At 38.3% G+C, this 16,949-nt stretch overlaps 1 protein-coding gene across 4 annotated transcripts in view; it reads left to right on the forward strand.

Moving 5' to 3' along the window:
* The window catches only part of CFI (complement factor I), a 790,564-nt gene that overhangs the window by 287,235 nt on the left and 486,380 nt on the right, over positions 1-16,949 (forward strand). For all 4 annotated transcript variants that reach the window (XM_044062133.1, XM_044062135.1, XM_044062134.1 and 1 more), the window contains exon 5: positions 6,683-6,846. In XM_044062133.1, coding sequence (XP_043918068.1) covers positions 6,683-6,846 — 164 coding nt within the window. The remainder of the gene's footprint in view (positions 1-6,682; positions 6,847-16,949) is intronic.

Consider the following 16,949-nt stretch of genomic DNA (forward strand, 5'->3'; position numbering starts at 1 on the left):
TCTACTCTATCATCTGTATGGCTTTTTGGCCTATCAGTTTTTCTGATTTTTGTGGACTACTACTTCCTTCTACAATAGGGTGGCCATCCTCCTCTTGGGCCTGGCCTAGCCCCATTGTAGGAATGTTTCCATGTCTTGAGGATTCTACACTGACATTTTTTTCCAGTCCTGGCACCAGTGCGCCTACCAGGATTGGACGCTTTTTTTATCCTGGGTCTTGTGCACCCAGCAATCGTTTTTATTTTTTAACTTACTTCTGTTCACGATATATGCTATATAAAATACAGTCTATATACCAGTGTTATCTTTGGTGAGATTTTGTAAAAAAAAGTCCACCTCATGAAGATACTCATCAAGAATTGAGGATAAATTCAATTCCAGCAATATTACTCTCCTTTGCTTGCTGACTTATCATCTCTCCATTTGGACCCTTGCTATGCAGAACTGCTGATGATGTGACAGTGTAATTCACAAATGTTGCATCATTAGCTGTTATGTATAATGGAGAATGGTGTAAGGAACTAACACTGAGTTTTGCTGTGCAGCAATATACAGCATAGTAGACTGCAGCCCATAGTTCTTCTGTGATATAATTCACTTAAAACAGCTGAGTGGAGTGAATGCAGTGGTGATATAATTCAGCTCATCCAGGTTCTTAAAATGAGTGACCCTGTGCTGAGACAAGAAAGGTATCATAATATTATGGCTGGTAGGTAAGCAGAGTGAATCAGATTAGTACGTTCCATGGGCATTCATTTTTTAAATGTTGTTTTAGTTTGCAAGGTAAGCACCAGCTATTCCTAGGGACATTTCCTTTATATTTTGCTCCCACTTTGTTGAACATTACATTCTACAAGGCACTGTTCACAGTGCTCTGCTGTTCAAGTGTAAGTTACCATGGTAACCCAAATGTATATTGATGATAGTCCTAATGATGCTTGTCTGTGACTTATAGCTGGAGTACTAAATTATGCAGGTCATAAATCAACTCTTCAATACAGCTATTCAGCTGATTAAGGGTTGGGTGAGAAGGTGTTTATGTACTTATATATGTACGTCCATTTTTTCAGCCATTCAGTTTCAGCATTACAGGACTCGCCAATGCAGGTCTGACATTTTGTATTGTTACTGTAAAGATTACATCACCGTTGGTGCAGCGGTAGCGTTGTTGCCTCACAGCAAGAGGTTCTCCCATTCGATTCTCGGCTGGAGTGTGGGGAGTGTCTTCTGTGTGGAGTCTGCATGTCCTCCCCGCAGCTGAGTGGACGTTCAAAAGACATGCGTAAATGGACGTGCCTTTGTTGAAGGTTGAACGTCGAGCTGGCACCTCGGCGTTCGTGAAAATCTACTGCCAATCATTAGCGGACCGGAGTTCCGCTGTGGCGACCCCTAACCGGGAAAAGCCAAAAGACAACAACAACTGTAAAGATTTCATCAGTGTTAGATATCAGGTTGTAAGCAGTAACTTGTATGCCTAACATGCCTTAAATGGGAGGGTGCAATGCCTCTTATCTATGTGAATTAATGTCAGTTTGATGCTAGAAGAGTTGCTTAGGCAGGAACTGGTTGCTAAACTGATAATCGTAAAGTAAATTGTAAAGTAAGGCAAAATGCTCATCTGGATGATTTGCGTATTCTCACTAGTGATAAGTGTCGTTATTGGAGGACCATATTTTAGTCTAAGTATTATGCACGTCCTTGTTGTTGTTCTTTTGGATTCAGCATGAAGATGGATTGATACTTTATAGCATGCTCTCATTATAGTTTTTGCTTTACCTACCATTTGCCTATACTAGTTTTTCCATTACAGATTACCTTACTTCTGTTAGACTAAAATATTTCTAATCCTAATCCGTTATGTTATTACTTTTTAAATCATGTTGACATCTTTCATCAGAATATGTCTCATAATTGTATTTTATATTCCTGGTGCCTTGTCATACCACCCATGCATTTTCTTTCTAAATTGTTGAACTGAAACTATTTAGCAAAAATGTAACATGAACAAGTCAATCATCTGGAGTTAATAAGTAGTGCTTTCAATGCAGGATTTAACTTAAGAGCTCCAGAGCTGAAATGATATAGCTTGTGAAAGTAGAGAACCAAAGAAGTAGTTGAAGAGAATGTATGTGAGACATATCAGACTGAAATGGGGTGCTCAGTAAATGGCTGAATTAATCATACAGTTGCATACCAATCCAATTATATTTAAATTGATTTTAGACTTCATAGTCATGGACTTTGAGTTCACTGCAAGGGAAGAGCAAGTTTAATGTTTTGGGATGTATTTTTCAGTGATTGTCTAATGTTCTACGAATCCCCATGCAAGTTATTTTATGTATAGTTTGGCAGAACCCTCACATTTTAATAAGTTCCTCAGTTATTCTCTGGGCACATAAATGCTTTTCAGGGAACTCATATAGTTCTGCAGGACTACAGTCACATTAAATTTTTCATGAATCTCTTTCATAATTTGTGATAACACAGTGTGTGTGTGTGTGTGTGTGTGTGTGTGTGTGTGTGTATGTGTGTGTGTGAGCAAGTGTGTGTGTGTGTGTGTGTGTGTGTGTGTGTGTGTGTGTGTGTGTGCGTGTGTGTGAGACAGAGCGTGCGTGTGTACGTAAACCTGTATATACAAGTAAAAAAAAGCATATAACATTGTATTACTTACCACATTATGAGTAGAACCTAGTTATGTCAGAAAACAATCCATACTAGTCTATGTAGTGCAATCCTAATTAGCTGTGTTGAATATAATATATATTTTAATTTCCATCATTGAAATAGCATGTTTAAGCAAGTAATTTGATTGCGGCTTCATCTTCAAGGTTATTCAGAAGACCACTGAAAATGGTTTGCTCTACAGAAAAGATTTTTACTCCTATTATCAAACAAGGTAAAAGACTTAGAGCACTAATGAAAAAAAAATGAGTTGTTATTCTTTTAACTAATAATGAACTTAAGACCTGTACAGCTACAGGGAAAGAAAAACAGGTTGCAAAAATAACATTAGGAAGCATAATAAAATAAGCTACACCAATACAGATGTGACAATGCTACCACACTAGTGTACTGGCTGCTCTGAGCTCATGTCCCTCCTGATGGCATGAGCCACTGTTGCCTTAGGCTTACTACCAAAATAAGGATGGCACAGCTCTGCATGCTCTTCACAGGACAGGAAGGACACTTAGTGTATCTTGAGTACTGCTGCTTAATGATCGCCAAGTAGAGATGAACTGGGCATCAAAGCATCGTTTCTGAATGGGCTAGTGGGGAGAGGTTTTGTATAGCTTCCAGGCTTTACAAACTGATACCGATGAAATCTTCAATGAGGTGGCACACACAATCATGTCTGTAGGAGGAAACTTTTCAAAGGTTAAGTTATTCAAAGCTGATTCAAGATAGTTGTTATAGTTTCACATATTGTAAGGTGATACCCGTCAACTGTTCAGATTTTGGGAGAGTGACCCTAATTTGTTCTCAGATATTTGCTGTAGCTCTGGTAAAACTGAACATCATTTTGAGAAGTTCTAAGTTAATACCATGTTATTAATTTAGAGCTCTTTTAATAATTATGTTTTGCTTTCTCTGTAACTTTGCAGGTAAAAGTTGAGAGGTAGGATATGGAACAATCCATAGCTCAAGCTGCCACATTAATGCAAACAGCTACAGCAAACTTTTCGTAGTCTCACAAGTAGTGCTATGATCTGAGCACTGGGGGGAAGCACCAATACACTTTATCCAAATAAATATCACGGAATCAGTCTTACTTTTTTATGTGATGGATTTTAAATAATTTATTATCTAAAATTGCAAGTTCCGTGATAATATACAAAGCGGAAAGTAGATATGGTGTTCAGTTTTCTCCGGTGACACAAGATATACATTACTTGAAGCCATACCCATCAACTGTCTAGAATTTTGCAGAATATCAGTAATTTTGCTTCATATGTTTACCCTGTCCCTCATACAGGTTTTTGATTTTCTGGTAAGTAATCGAGGATTGCAATAAGTCAACAGTGCAGAACATTAAAGTTTCATACTTCTTATATTTCAGAAAATGCCATGTTGATGCGCATACTGTTGTTCTATTAACTTTAGAAGTGAATTGCAGTAACATTGCCCGATTTTGTCCCTTATAGGTTTATAGGTGTATACTAGGCTAATGACCACTGGGTACCCTATAAGCCCAGTCATGCCACCTAAATATATCCCATGAGTCATTGTGCCTTAGAGGTTATTTTAAGGGGATGTATGTTAGTTAGGACATGATTTGCATGCCACCCTCATTTCATTCGACTTTATTCAGAATTCTTAAGCAAAGGTATGCCTGATCCTTCATTTAAACCAGCCACATTCTGATCATCCTCATCAAATGCCAGAAGGTTTGTATTCTTTTTAGAATAAGCATTCTTGCAGGATAATTTGCACATCTGTGAAACACAGTCCTGATCATGGTAAATGCAAATGATTAAAATATTTTCAAAAAAGCATTGCTTTAATTGATATACTTTGCACAGGGTTGTGTCTTTTTAAAAATAAGCTGCAGGCAGAAGTCCAGTAGCACCAGTCACCTCTGTTTTGGAGGTTAGTCTGTCTCACATGCCCTAAAACAGCATGTATTCCTTACAGGAATGTGATGAAAGAGAGATACAATCAATTTATTTACTTGAATAACAAGAATATTAGGTCAAAAAAGGGCTTAGGACTTGCCCTCCTAAATGCAAGCAAGGCATGCCACATGGTACCACATAATAACAGGTTAATGAATAAATGAATACATGGATGGAAAAGGACATATGATGGTAGTGTGGGTAAATTGGTTGTGGGATGAGTAAACAAGAATTCCATTCCTCAAGAAAAGTACTTTTTTCAGGGAATAGAATTTGTATTGGAAATCTGAAGAGCTGTGCCACATGCATGCTCCATTACATTATATATAATCTCTTGTGAGTGAGATTAACACTTTTTAGGTATAACATCTTCAGCCATCTAAATGTCTACTGGGAAAAACTTTGGTTAGGCAAGAGACGTAAAGGGTATGTCACAAACTGTCATAAACTGTCACAGTTTATGAACGCCTCTGAGATGAAAAGATGCAGCACAGCATTACAAGGCTGTTACTGGGGCCATCTCTTTTTAGTCTCTTTGTAAATTACACTATAGAAAGTATGAAGGAAGCACATTTTGCAGATCACATACCACTGTGCAACATGGTATAATGAGTATGACAAGACTTGAAAACACTGGAGGAATGGTCAGAAATATGCCAGCTTCAATTCAATGAAAAAATGCAAAATAAGGTATCAGGAAAGCAAAATTCCATGAAATGAGTACACATTTGGAGAGGGAAAGATAGCTGGCAGCATAACAATTGAGGAAAGAGGCCTATAAGTATTCATTTCAGATAACCTAAACTTAAGGAAGGAATATGAAAAAAGGCAGAGGTGGAGTGTGCAAAAATGTCTAAATCCCTCAGGGGTGCATATATATGAGAACAAATGGGCTCACTTTGAAATTATAACATGTACAGTTAACAGTCCAGATAGGACAAAATGAAGGGTTATTGCAGGTAAATGGTGTTGGATAACCAAAGCAACCTTCTTGAAGAAGTAGCTGAATAAACAGCAGTAATGGAGTTCTAGACTGCATGGGAACACTGGCCAAATGTTATGAGAGGTATAGGGAAAGGAACCTGTTGGATAAATAAGAGCCAAAATATAATTAAATGATAGAAAAATGGCATACTATATGAGCAAAAGGATTCTTTCTTCCTCATATAACAATCAAGATTATTATTATAGCTTGCTTAGTGATGGTACACTGGTGATGTCAGCAAAGCCAGATGTGTGCATGGGCTCCATGCCGAAATGTCAGTACTCATAATGCCGTGTGCCGATATGCCAAAAATAGACCAAAAAAAGAATATTGAAAGTATTTTTTGCAGGGAGGCAAGCCAGTTACTGACAATTTGTATGATGCTGTTGGGGGCTCTACATCTCATTCTGTTACCATTCAACTTGCTACTGAGGCATTCCCAGGCATAGGGGATAATATGGAGGACCCAAGGATTACGTGTACCACTGCATCAGGGTCAACTGTTAATACAGTCCTTTCCAATTTAAAGTTTACTTTCTTTCCTAAGGCAGTGCCTATTTTAAGGGAAATGAATATGCAAGCAAAATGCACCAATATCTCTCAGGCACCTATAGCACTAGTAAAGTGCACCTGTTGAATAACTTTTGTACAAATTAAATTATTTTATAATGATTCACATATCTATCCTCACCAATAACTCTGAGCTAACTTTTCTGCATACATAATTTTCTTATCACATTCTTTCTGCCCTTCTTCTTCCAGATAAATGACAAATGAAATATGATATCATTTTAGTCAGACTATGTGTGTGAGGCTTGCTTTAAGGTAAATGTTACACATACTGCACAATATATATGTAGGATTCTCAGAGATGATTTACAATATAGTAAATAAAAAACTGGTAACACAATAGTAAGTACACTGAAGAAATATGGTGACAACATTCAGAGGCTGAAATAAGTTGTATAATCAAGTGTTCTCTCTAATTTTGTGCACATACATTTTTTGTATATTAAGGTTTGGTTATAGAGGTGTACAGGTATTTGATCTGCTGACACTAATTAAAAGTCATCTTACTTTGCAGAGGTGCCAAAAATGTATATCAGGTTGAAGGCAGTGAAGAACAATCTACCTGTCTTACTGTGAAGTGCAGAGGAATAGAGACCAGCCTAAGTGAATGTGGTTTTAAACAGTTTAATTCAAAACATAAGAATGTCACTGCAATCGAGTGCTACACCAAAGATAAAGGTTTGTAAAGGCTTTTAAACAACTCTGCACTTGTGTTTTTCATTCATTTATGCACAGATATGTGTACTAATAGAAGTTTTTAATGAATTGTTAGATTTAATATAGATAGTGTTCCAGGCAGGAGAAAATTCACCCACCTTGCACACAGACAGACAGACATGCGTGCACGAGTGCACACACACACACACACACACACACACACACACACACACACACACACACACACACACACACACACACACACACACACACAGAGCACACACACATGCACACTCAAATACTTTGTAAGATCAATATCTGTTATAGCCATGCATAACTATTTCCAGACAACAAACATTGCAGTATAACGTCTGCTGTTTGTGTGGCACAATAACCTCTCCAGATACACAGTAAGCATTCTATACGGTATATATTATTAAGTAGCTACAGTTAAAGAAGAAGCAATAGAAATATTTATGTCTAGAAACGAGAAGCTTGAGTAAAGATTATGTGATCTACAAAACCAAAATGACCCCATCTAGTCACAGTAAGCTAATATGGGCATGCATCATGCACAGTATGTTTAGCACCACCTTTAAGTACCTCGGTTCATAGACTGGAATTATGTTACTTAATGGTAGTATACGGAAGTACCTAATTATTGAATGTTACGCAAATTAGTGTTGTACATCAATGGGCAGTATATGATACATTGATCTATGTGGGGGGAGTACAGTGTCATGTAACAGACCTATCTATGCAACAGGGAGCAGTAAATGTACTTCATTAGATCACTGTTGCAATAGCCATAACTATATGGGACATATCCTGCCAAGGAGAGCAGATGTCCAGCCAGTCTACAAAGCTTTGGGCTCCTTCCTTGTGCACTGTATGTTTGCCCTTAGTATTAGAATATGTTGTGGCATAAGAGGGATGTATGGGCATGCAGAAGCTCTTGTTGTGCGTACACTTATGCATACCATTGTCAGCTTACAGACATTAGTACCAGTGGGTGGCTTCAGCAACAGTTTTGGGAAGATAAGTATCCTTGTTGGGGAACCTTCCTTTTTTCTTAGACAAACCATTATACATTTTCAAATATTTAATCAGGAATGGCAAATATTCTTGTGCTAGGAAATTTTTTTATAAGGGCATACATACCAGCTGCATTTTTGCCCCAGTGAAGAATGTGCTCTCTGGTTGTGTCAAATTTGTTTATCTTTTGCATCAAAAACTGTGAGGATTAGGCTCAACTCCCTCAAGATCTTTCTAGAGAATAAACACCTCAGAGATTTGGTTTGAGCAGCCATGCCGTCCATTTCCCATCAGCAGCTCCCCACAGCCAAAAAAGAAGTTGACTAAAGAGATAAGTGATAAATCCCACACATCTACCACTTTTCTGTAGTCTGAGACTGATGGCTCTGCTGCAGTGTTTATGCATTCCTCAAACCATCAGTCTGTCTCACCTGAATCTTCTAGCATGTTGCCTTTGGAGACTGCTATGACCCAAGATGATGCACATCCCTTCAAACAGTACCTCAAGCAAAATATGCTGAGAAGGAAGGACCACTGCTTATCTTGTCTGGGGTGAGGGAAGTGTGCACCAAGTAGTGGGGCAGGGAGACATCAGCAGATTGCTTATGAAAGTCCAAGCTGTGAATTCCTCTCCTAGAACCATATGTCACGCAGCTGCAGAAACAGGCACTAAAAACAAAACAGTTGTCTTCTGCTCCTGTTCCTCCTCCTTCTTTCTCAGATTCTAATAATGAGGCTTTGAACTAGGCTCCTACAATTTCTTCCCCAACTTATTGTAAGTCTGAGCCTGAGGATACCCTCTCCTTAGATTCTCCTAATGAAGGAATCTCTTTTGGAGACAGCATATCCAAAATGAAAGATTTTTTTCAAGTATGAAAGAAAAGAAGTATCAGAATCACAACAGAGATATCATGAACTCCTTAGCATGGAATCTCCAAAGCCTATGACACATTCACAGCAGCGTCTACATTCTGAACCCCCTGCTCTTAAGAAATGGATAGATTCTACAGAGTGCCAGATCCACATATGTTTCTTTACAAGAGTCCTATAGCTGATCCTGCTATTATTTCCTTGGACTGGGGACAGAAGTACTGATTCCTTTTCTATGGCCAATCCTATCTCAAATGACAAGGATAATCATGCCTCTGACAGGTTTTGTAAGAAGGTCAGTGCATTGTCCACTTTGGCTTTCAGAGGAATACATTCTAAACATAGACAGATATGCCGCGGTAGTACGGCGGTAGCATTGTTACCTCACAGCAAGAGGTTCTCCCGTTCAATTCTCGGCTTGGCTTGGGAATGCCTTCTGTGTGGATTCTGCATGTCCTTTCCGCAGTTGGGTAGTGTACGAAAGACATGCGTGCGTAAATGGGCATGCCTTCATTGAAGGTTGGGCATCGAGCTGGCACCTCGGTATTTCGTAAAAAAAATCTACTGCCAATCATTAGCGGACCGGAGTTCCACTGTGGCGACCCCTTACCAGGAAAAAGCCGAAAGACAAACAAACATTCTAAACATAGATATCAAAATCCCTTTTATTTTTTCTTCTAACATGAAATAGTCTTTGGCTAGTCTTTCAAATTCGGAGGTTAATACTAATTTGCTGGAAGTGGTTAATTCTGCTTCCCAAGTCAATAAGCCCTCTACTAAGTGTGCTTATGATGCTGCTGATACTGCTTCCAGAGCTGTCTCAACTGAAAATGTCATGCTTAGAATACCCAGGTGAAAATGCAAAACCTCCCAGAAGATGTGAAGGCTCAGCTTTTAAATGCTCCCCTTGATAAGAATTAACACATTGGAAATTCCTCAGCTGAGGTTCTCAAAAGGCTGGAAGAGAGACAGAGGGAGAGAGACAGTCAAACTGATGGATGGTGTTAAGCAATTGTTCTTGTCTCCCTTTCCTAAGTATCTAAGAAACTATCCTTCTAACCAAAGGCATTTCTTTCAATAGCAATTTAAAGCAAGTCAACAAAAGTCTCGCAAGCACCACTATTACAAAAAAGAAAAAAAAAATAGCACGATGACACATGAAAGAAAGGAAATATAATTCAGGGACTCTCCTTTCCAAAGAAGAAACAATGACTATCTTTGTCTCTAAACTTACACCTCCTCTGCCATCCCCACACTGGCCTTCATCCCAAAATAGTATTTCATGTCGTCTTCCTATTTGGAAATTAATAATCTCAGAATATGGAGTTCTAAAATCATGTAGCATGGTTACAGATTTTAGTAGGCATCCCCTCCCATTCAAGATGGAGTCCCTCTAAGGGGAAGGCTTCTATTCAAGATTGTCTTTGGTCCCCAGAAAAAAAAGGCACTTGGAAGCCCATTACAGACCTCTCAAAATTGAACACTATCCTTCTGGTTCCAAAATAAAACTGCTGTTTACCAGTGTTTTTTTTTTTTTACTGTAGATCTCAAGAATGCCTACTTACACATTCCAGTTAAAAAGCCACAGATTTTTCCTAAGATTCTTTCTATGGGATTGCACTTTCAATTTACATCTTTACCCTTTGGTCTCTCCATTACTCTGAGAGTCTTCACCTATAGCTTTGTCCTAATTTTAATATTTTACAGACTTTAAGGCATTTACTTAATCCTTTATTTGGATGATTCCCTTATTTTTGCAACATCCACTAAAGACACTTTGGCATCTCTTCACTTTACTATGCCTTTATTCAGCAATCTGGACTTCAAGCTAAATCTTAAAAAGTCAACATTGACCTCTGTCCAGAGGATTGTCTTCCTAGCTTATTTTATGGCTATATTTCTGATGACAATCTTGCTACCTCCCAAAAAAGTGCTTTTATTCTTTTAGCACTTTCTAAATCAGTCCCATCAAAGCTTGTCTACAGCAAGAGAATTGGTGAGAATTCTAAGATATATGGCCTTATCTATTTTCATGATTCTAGTTGCCAGACTCCTCTTGAGGAAAATTCAGTGGTTCTTCAGATCCATCTGGGCCCAGTATCTGCATCTCTTAACCTTCCCAGTTCTTGTTCTCAATTTTATAAATACATTGGTGGGCCACTCAAGTACTTGTAAACCCAGGCCTTCCCCTTTCTCCCCATAATTCCTCCCAGCCAGTCACCACAGATACCTCAGACTTCACATGGGGGTAGGGTTTCAATGAATCAGGATCTAGGGCATTTGGGAACCTTATTTCAGAAACAAACACATAAATCTCAAGAAAGTGATGGATCTGATAACAGCTGTTGAAATTCTAAATCAACAGCTGACAACTGGGCCACTGTTAGTGATGCACGCAACATTACAGTGATTTGCTTTATAAATAAATGGGGGGATCCTATCCCTTTTGCAGAATAGGCATTCTGTTAGAGCAAAACACAGTAGCAGATGCCTCAATCATATCCAGAATAGACTCTCATGAGTGGATGCTATACCCAGAGATCTTCTAGGAGATTGCCCACCGGTGGGGAACTCCCTCAAGTAGATCTGTTTGCTTTCTATCTCAATAGACAACTAAACCAGTTCTGCTCTAGGACACCTTGCCAAAGATACTTCTCGTGACTCCATTTTGGACCAGACAACATTGGTTCACCCTTGTGATGCATTTGGCTAGGGCCAGTTACTAAAACCTGCTTCACAGAAATGACTTGCTAAATGAGGACAAGGGATCTTTCATCTGCCCCAACATTCAAAATCTCCACCTATTTGTAGGGATAATAGATTTTTGATCTCATTTAGGCAACTTTTGTTTCTGAGGATATGCAACAGGTATTGAAGGAGGCAAGGAAATCTGGTACTAGAAAATCATACTCAGCCAAATGGAAAACATTTTCTATTTGTTGCCATAATAGAGACCAAGGCCCATCCCAAGTGTGTCCTAATCTATTTCTTCAGTACTTGCATGAATTGCTCAGTTCAGGCCTAGTGTACATTTCTGTCATAGTATAAATTTCATCAATTTGTGCTTGTCTGTCACTTTCTTCTTTACTTCAAGTCAACTAGTTTTTGAAAGAGGTACTGTGTATTAAGCCAACTAGGAAACAAGTGGATCTAAATTGTGTTCTACAGAAGTTAAGTCTCCCTTTTGAACATGCAGCCACTTCTGTTCTGAAATTTCTAACCTAGAAGACTGCTTTGCTCATTACTCTGACTTCTGCTACATGGTTATTTGAATTACAGTCCATTATGTTTGCTAACTTTTTTGATCTTCCATACGGACAGGGTGAGTCTTAGAACCATCTCTTCCTTTATACCTAAGGTTGTTTCTGTATTTACACCACATTATTCAACTACCTGTGTTCAACCCTGAATCTAAAATAAGAAAAAAAGAATTCCCATTCTTTGGATGTCCACAGACAACAAAAACTTTACTTGGACAAAACTAAAGATTTTAGAAAATCCACCCAACTTTTTTTTCCTATGATGGTAAGAAATAATGATGGCCGGTATGTACAAAAATCATTTCTAGGTGGCTGTCACAGGCTGATTTGCTACTCAGTCAATGGCAAATGATCCCCACACAATGCAAAGGCTTATTCTGAGAGAGCTGTCGCCACTTTTGAGGCTTTTTGGAAAGGGGACGACTCTAGATCTGTTCTAGAAGCAGCTATTTGGTCCTCAGTGCTCTTTCACTACCAGCTTGATTCAGTTTCAAGAGCCAGAACTGGTTGTTCTCCAGGGATCTTAGACTCTGGGCTTTCCCCATCCACCCTTTCTTCCTGAACTTTGGAAATCATCCCATATAACTATGGGTACAGCAGCAGTGATCTAATGAAGAACGTAGTACAGCTGTGTAAGTTAACTTCTCATCACAGTTTATCTTTGAATCGATCACTGTCACAGTACAACCACCCTCCCTCCATCCCCTTTTCCTGTACCTTCCCTGACCAGGGTGGGATATCCTTTTCTACATTTGATGTGCTGACATGGTGTAACATCTTTAGAGTTTCAGGCATCTGCTTTCCTATTCGGGACAGGAAAGTTGCATGTTTTTGCGCATTCTTACAACCCACTTATAACAGTATGTATTCTCATGCTGAGTTTGGACATCTCCTGTTATGGTAAGTTAACTTATAAAATGTTACTTTTTAGAAGGATGGAATATAATATACCTAGTGATTATGTGCAGCTACTTAGTCAAGTGTGTCACATCGTATTAAGCTACTTTTACTGTTATGGTAAGTTAATATAATACACCTAGTGACTATGTGCAGCTACTTAGTCAGGTGTGTCACATCTTACTAAGCTGCTTTTCCTAGTTACACTGTTCTCTGCTCTCATGCTTAAGGAGTGAAATGCTTTACTTCTGAGGCAGGACAGTAGGACAGAGGTGCTAAGTTAATTACCATACCATTATAATAGTGATGGGATCTAGTGCTGTATAAGCTACTGTTGGTGGGAAATTATTAGCATCATATGTGGAGGAAGGGCAAGTATGACTGTGATAGCAAGTATGCTTGCATCACAGGAGACTTTGTTGCCGATAGGGTTTTTCTTACCACAGCAGATTTATTTAGTTATTTTGTTATTTTGTTCTGATAACCTGCTCAGATATGTATGCTGCTCAATGAATCATTACTCTGAAAAGCAGTACATTGTTTGCAGCTTTCAGTCCTGTAGATTACAGCACTGGGACTAACTCACATGCATATGGTGTACTGTCTGAGAGTCATGTACAATCCTGGGAAAACATGTGCACATCTACTACATACATATAGTCATACATATAATACTGCTTGTTTGCAGCTTTCAGTCCTGTAGATTACAGCACTGGGACTAACTCACATGCATATGGTGTACTGTCTGAGAGTCATGTACAATCCTGGGAAGAACATGTGCACATTTAATACATACATATAGTCATACATATAGTACTACATCTACAAAATGGAGTAAGGCAGCATACAATAGCCCTATCCTATGTGCTATCACATTTATGAATCAGATAGGGCTTTGGTACACACCTTACTGTTTATTCTTAAAAATAAGCCAACCTTTAAGTTTTGAATGGCAGCAATATCTGAAACACTATCACTTTACAGTCAGTGGGTACCCTACAATTAGTTTTATCAGTAAAATGTACAAACCCTTTAACGATCCATAAAACATCAACTACAAGCATTCCAAATTAAATAATACAATTTTTTGTCAGCTCCATGGGTGTAAAGTATAAATCCCTGATATATTCGAGCCAACCTGAGTTCAATTAGCGGCATCATTTGCTGAAGCTGGTAGGGAAGATAGGTGCGCCCATCTTAGGAGGAGGTGTAGAGCAAGTCACGAGCTGCTGCAGTGCTTCAGAAGAATGAGGTGGACCCATAACTTGGTGGTATATGTGTGTGTGTGTGTGTTGCACTGATGTTGTAAAGCAAAATTTGATAAATAAGACTGATTGGTACCATCAATTGCCATGGGGACAGAAAAGTGGATCTTTCATTTGTGTGCATTACGTAAACCTGGTTTAAAGTGATTTGTTACAGTTTTTTAAGTACTCTGCTTTTGTTTTGCATGCATTGCAATGTTATGTGTTTTTTTGGTGGGAGTATTTATTTCCAATTTGAATCTCTCAAGGCAGAGCTTCTGTTTGCATTCTGAAACTTATTTTTCTGAAGCTCTGTCTCCATCATGACATTGTTAGGTTAACAGCGCTAGGTTAGAGCTGGAAATATTGAAGCATGGTAGGCGGTAGGCTTTTTTCAGTCTTGCTCTCATTTTCTCTGGGCTTCAGCTGTTACATGATAAAAGCAATGTTAATGCATTCACACTTGATTTTGTAATCTATTCAGTATTGGATTTACTGTGAAGTTTGTGCAATAGTGAAACACATTGTATCTGTGGGTTGTACTTCTGGCAGCCTCATGATTGTTACAGTTCATTTCCAAAAACAGTATGAACAAAATGTTTTGTTTCTGTGGAAATAGTTACTCATTTATGTATAGTTCCCAGTTGTCCAAGCCAAGATATGATGTTAGTTGTGTTGTGCATACCTCTCAGCTGCCAGAATATTGTAGAATGTCTTTGACTACATTTTCCACACACAGACACACACATACACGCACACGCACATGCACCCACACGCACACACACACACACACACACACACACACACACACACACACACACACACACACACACATGCAGCTGTAACACAATACCAGAACATTCTTCATACATGACTCCATGTGCACATGACAGTCTATCTCTTTGATTGAGTCCCATTGCTGACAGCTGTAACACAGTACCAGAACATTCTTCACACATGACTCCATGTGCACATGACAGTCTATCTCTGTGATCAAGTCCCATTGTTGACAGCAGTAACACAGTACCAGAACTTTCTTCATACATGACTCCATGTGCACATGACAGTCGATCTCTGTGATTGAGTCCCATTACTGTTATCATTCTATCTTCTCTACCACCCTCCAAATAGTTTCAGGAATAAGCTTTTGTTCCCTCATAAAGTAGACAACATGCCTGTCCTACACTTTTGTAAAAAGGGGGAAAATGTTCACATTACTATGTGTGTGTATGTGTGTGTGAGTGTAACAATATGTGACACAGCTTCTTTGGTGTTCATTACAATGCTGTTTCCTAATTTCATATTCATAGCTAATTTTCAAACAGATCCATACCATTCACTTATGTCTTCCTCTAAATTCCAAGAAAAAACACTTTACCCAAAACTTTAGCAAAAACAACAGTGATAGCAGTAAGTGTGACCACAAGATTAATGCAATGCAGTCAATAGTATATCGAATTCAGTCAGTAATCAACAGCAAAAGAAATTCATTACATCCTAGCAGTACCCATACAATTAGTGATTTCCCACATTTTATCTATCTATCTATCTATCTATCTATCTATCTATCTATCTATCTATCTATCTATCTATTGCATTTGTTGAAAGTCTGACTGGGTGGAAAACTCCTTGTCAGCAGAGGCCCAGGGAGAAAAGCTCCACAAGATATAGAAAGAAAGTAACATACATACATACATATTATGATGAATAGTTTGAATATACGATAATGAGAAAAAACTGATTGTTTGAGCATTCAATACAACATTGTAAAGATACATATGAATAGTCAGTATACAAGCACAAAACGGAGGAGCTAGAATCAACTTGGATTGTCAGAATGAGGGCCAATGCAGGGAGTGGTTTTAATGAACATGTACCCCTCAGACCTAAGTTACAATCCATACCTGTTTATAAATAGTTTTTATGTGTTTTTACTTTTTACTATTGCTGTTTTTTACTATTGTTACTTTTTACTATTGCTGTTTATGTTAGCTCTTTAAAGAGTTAATAGTTTTAAGTCGTGATTTTCATCATTAGTATAAGAAGGGTGTGTTTTGTGCAATGTATTGTTACACCTGATGAAGCTGTATTGTTAAAGCGCTTGTGTCTACTTCGTGCACTAGTTAAGTATTTTGAACTGGCAGTAGTGGAAGTCGTCGTTGTGTCCTTGTTCTTGTTTGCTTATTTCATTTTTATTCTTTGGGATACTTTAGCTGAGTTTTTGGTTATAGTTTTTGTACTATTTGTACTGTTTCTTTTTACCACCATACTCAGTATGACGGCAGAGAAGGATGAGATGAATTTGATAGTTGAGCTGAATAGCGACTCGGATACTGTTGTTGAGACTACTGGTAAGAGACTTAATGACTATTTGCATAGTCTACAGTCTAAAGTGAATCCTCTGTTGAATTGTGCAATGGCTGAGGACAATGAATCAGATTCAGCACTTGACATTATTACTCTTAAAACATGTCTTTTTGACTTAGAAAAAGAGCTGTACAAATTAAAACGCAGCCAGTATCAAAAGTTTCATTTGGAAGCATGTATAGCTGAGAATATTATACCTAGAGGCTTGTGAGTCTTAAAAATGCCTACGTATATCAATGGTGATAAAATATTGCTTCTAGAGTGGCAGAAAGTTAATTTACAAGCCAGTTTCAGTTATTTAAAGTTATTGGTCAGTGCTGCAAGTAGAGAGATGGAGACGCTTGTTACATCCATCAACTCTAAATACACTGATTTGTTATGTGAGTATTCTGCAGAAGTCTTAGATCCATATTTACAAGATTTGTTTGGATCTATACAAGTGTATGAGAAC

This window comes from Protopterus annectens, chromosome 2.part1, assembly GCF_019279795.1.
Source record: "Protopterus annectens isolate FY-2018-M chromosome 2.part1, PAN1.0, whole genome shotgun sequence".
NCBI lineage: Eukaryota > Metazoa > Chordata > Ceratodontiformes > Protopteridae > Protopterus > Protopterus annectens.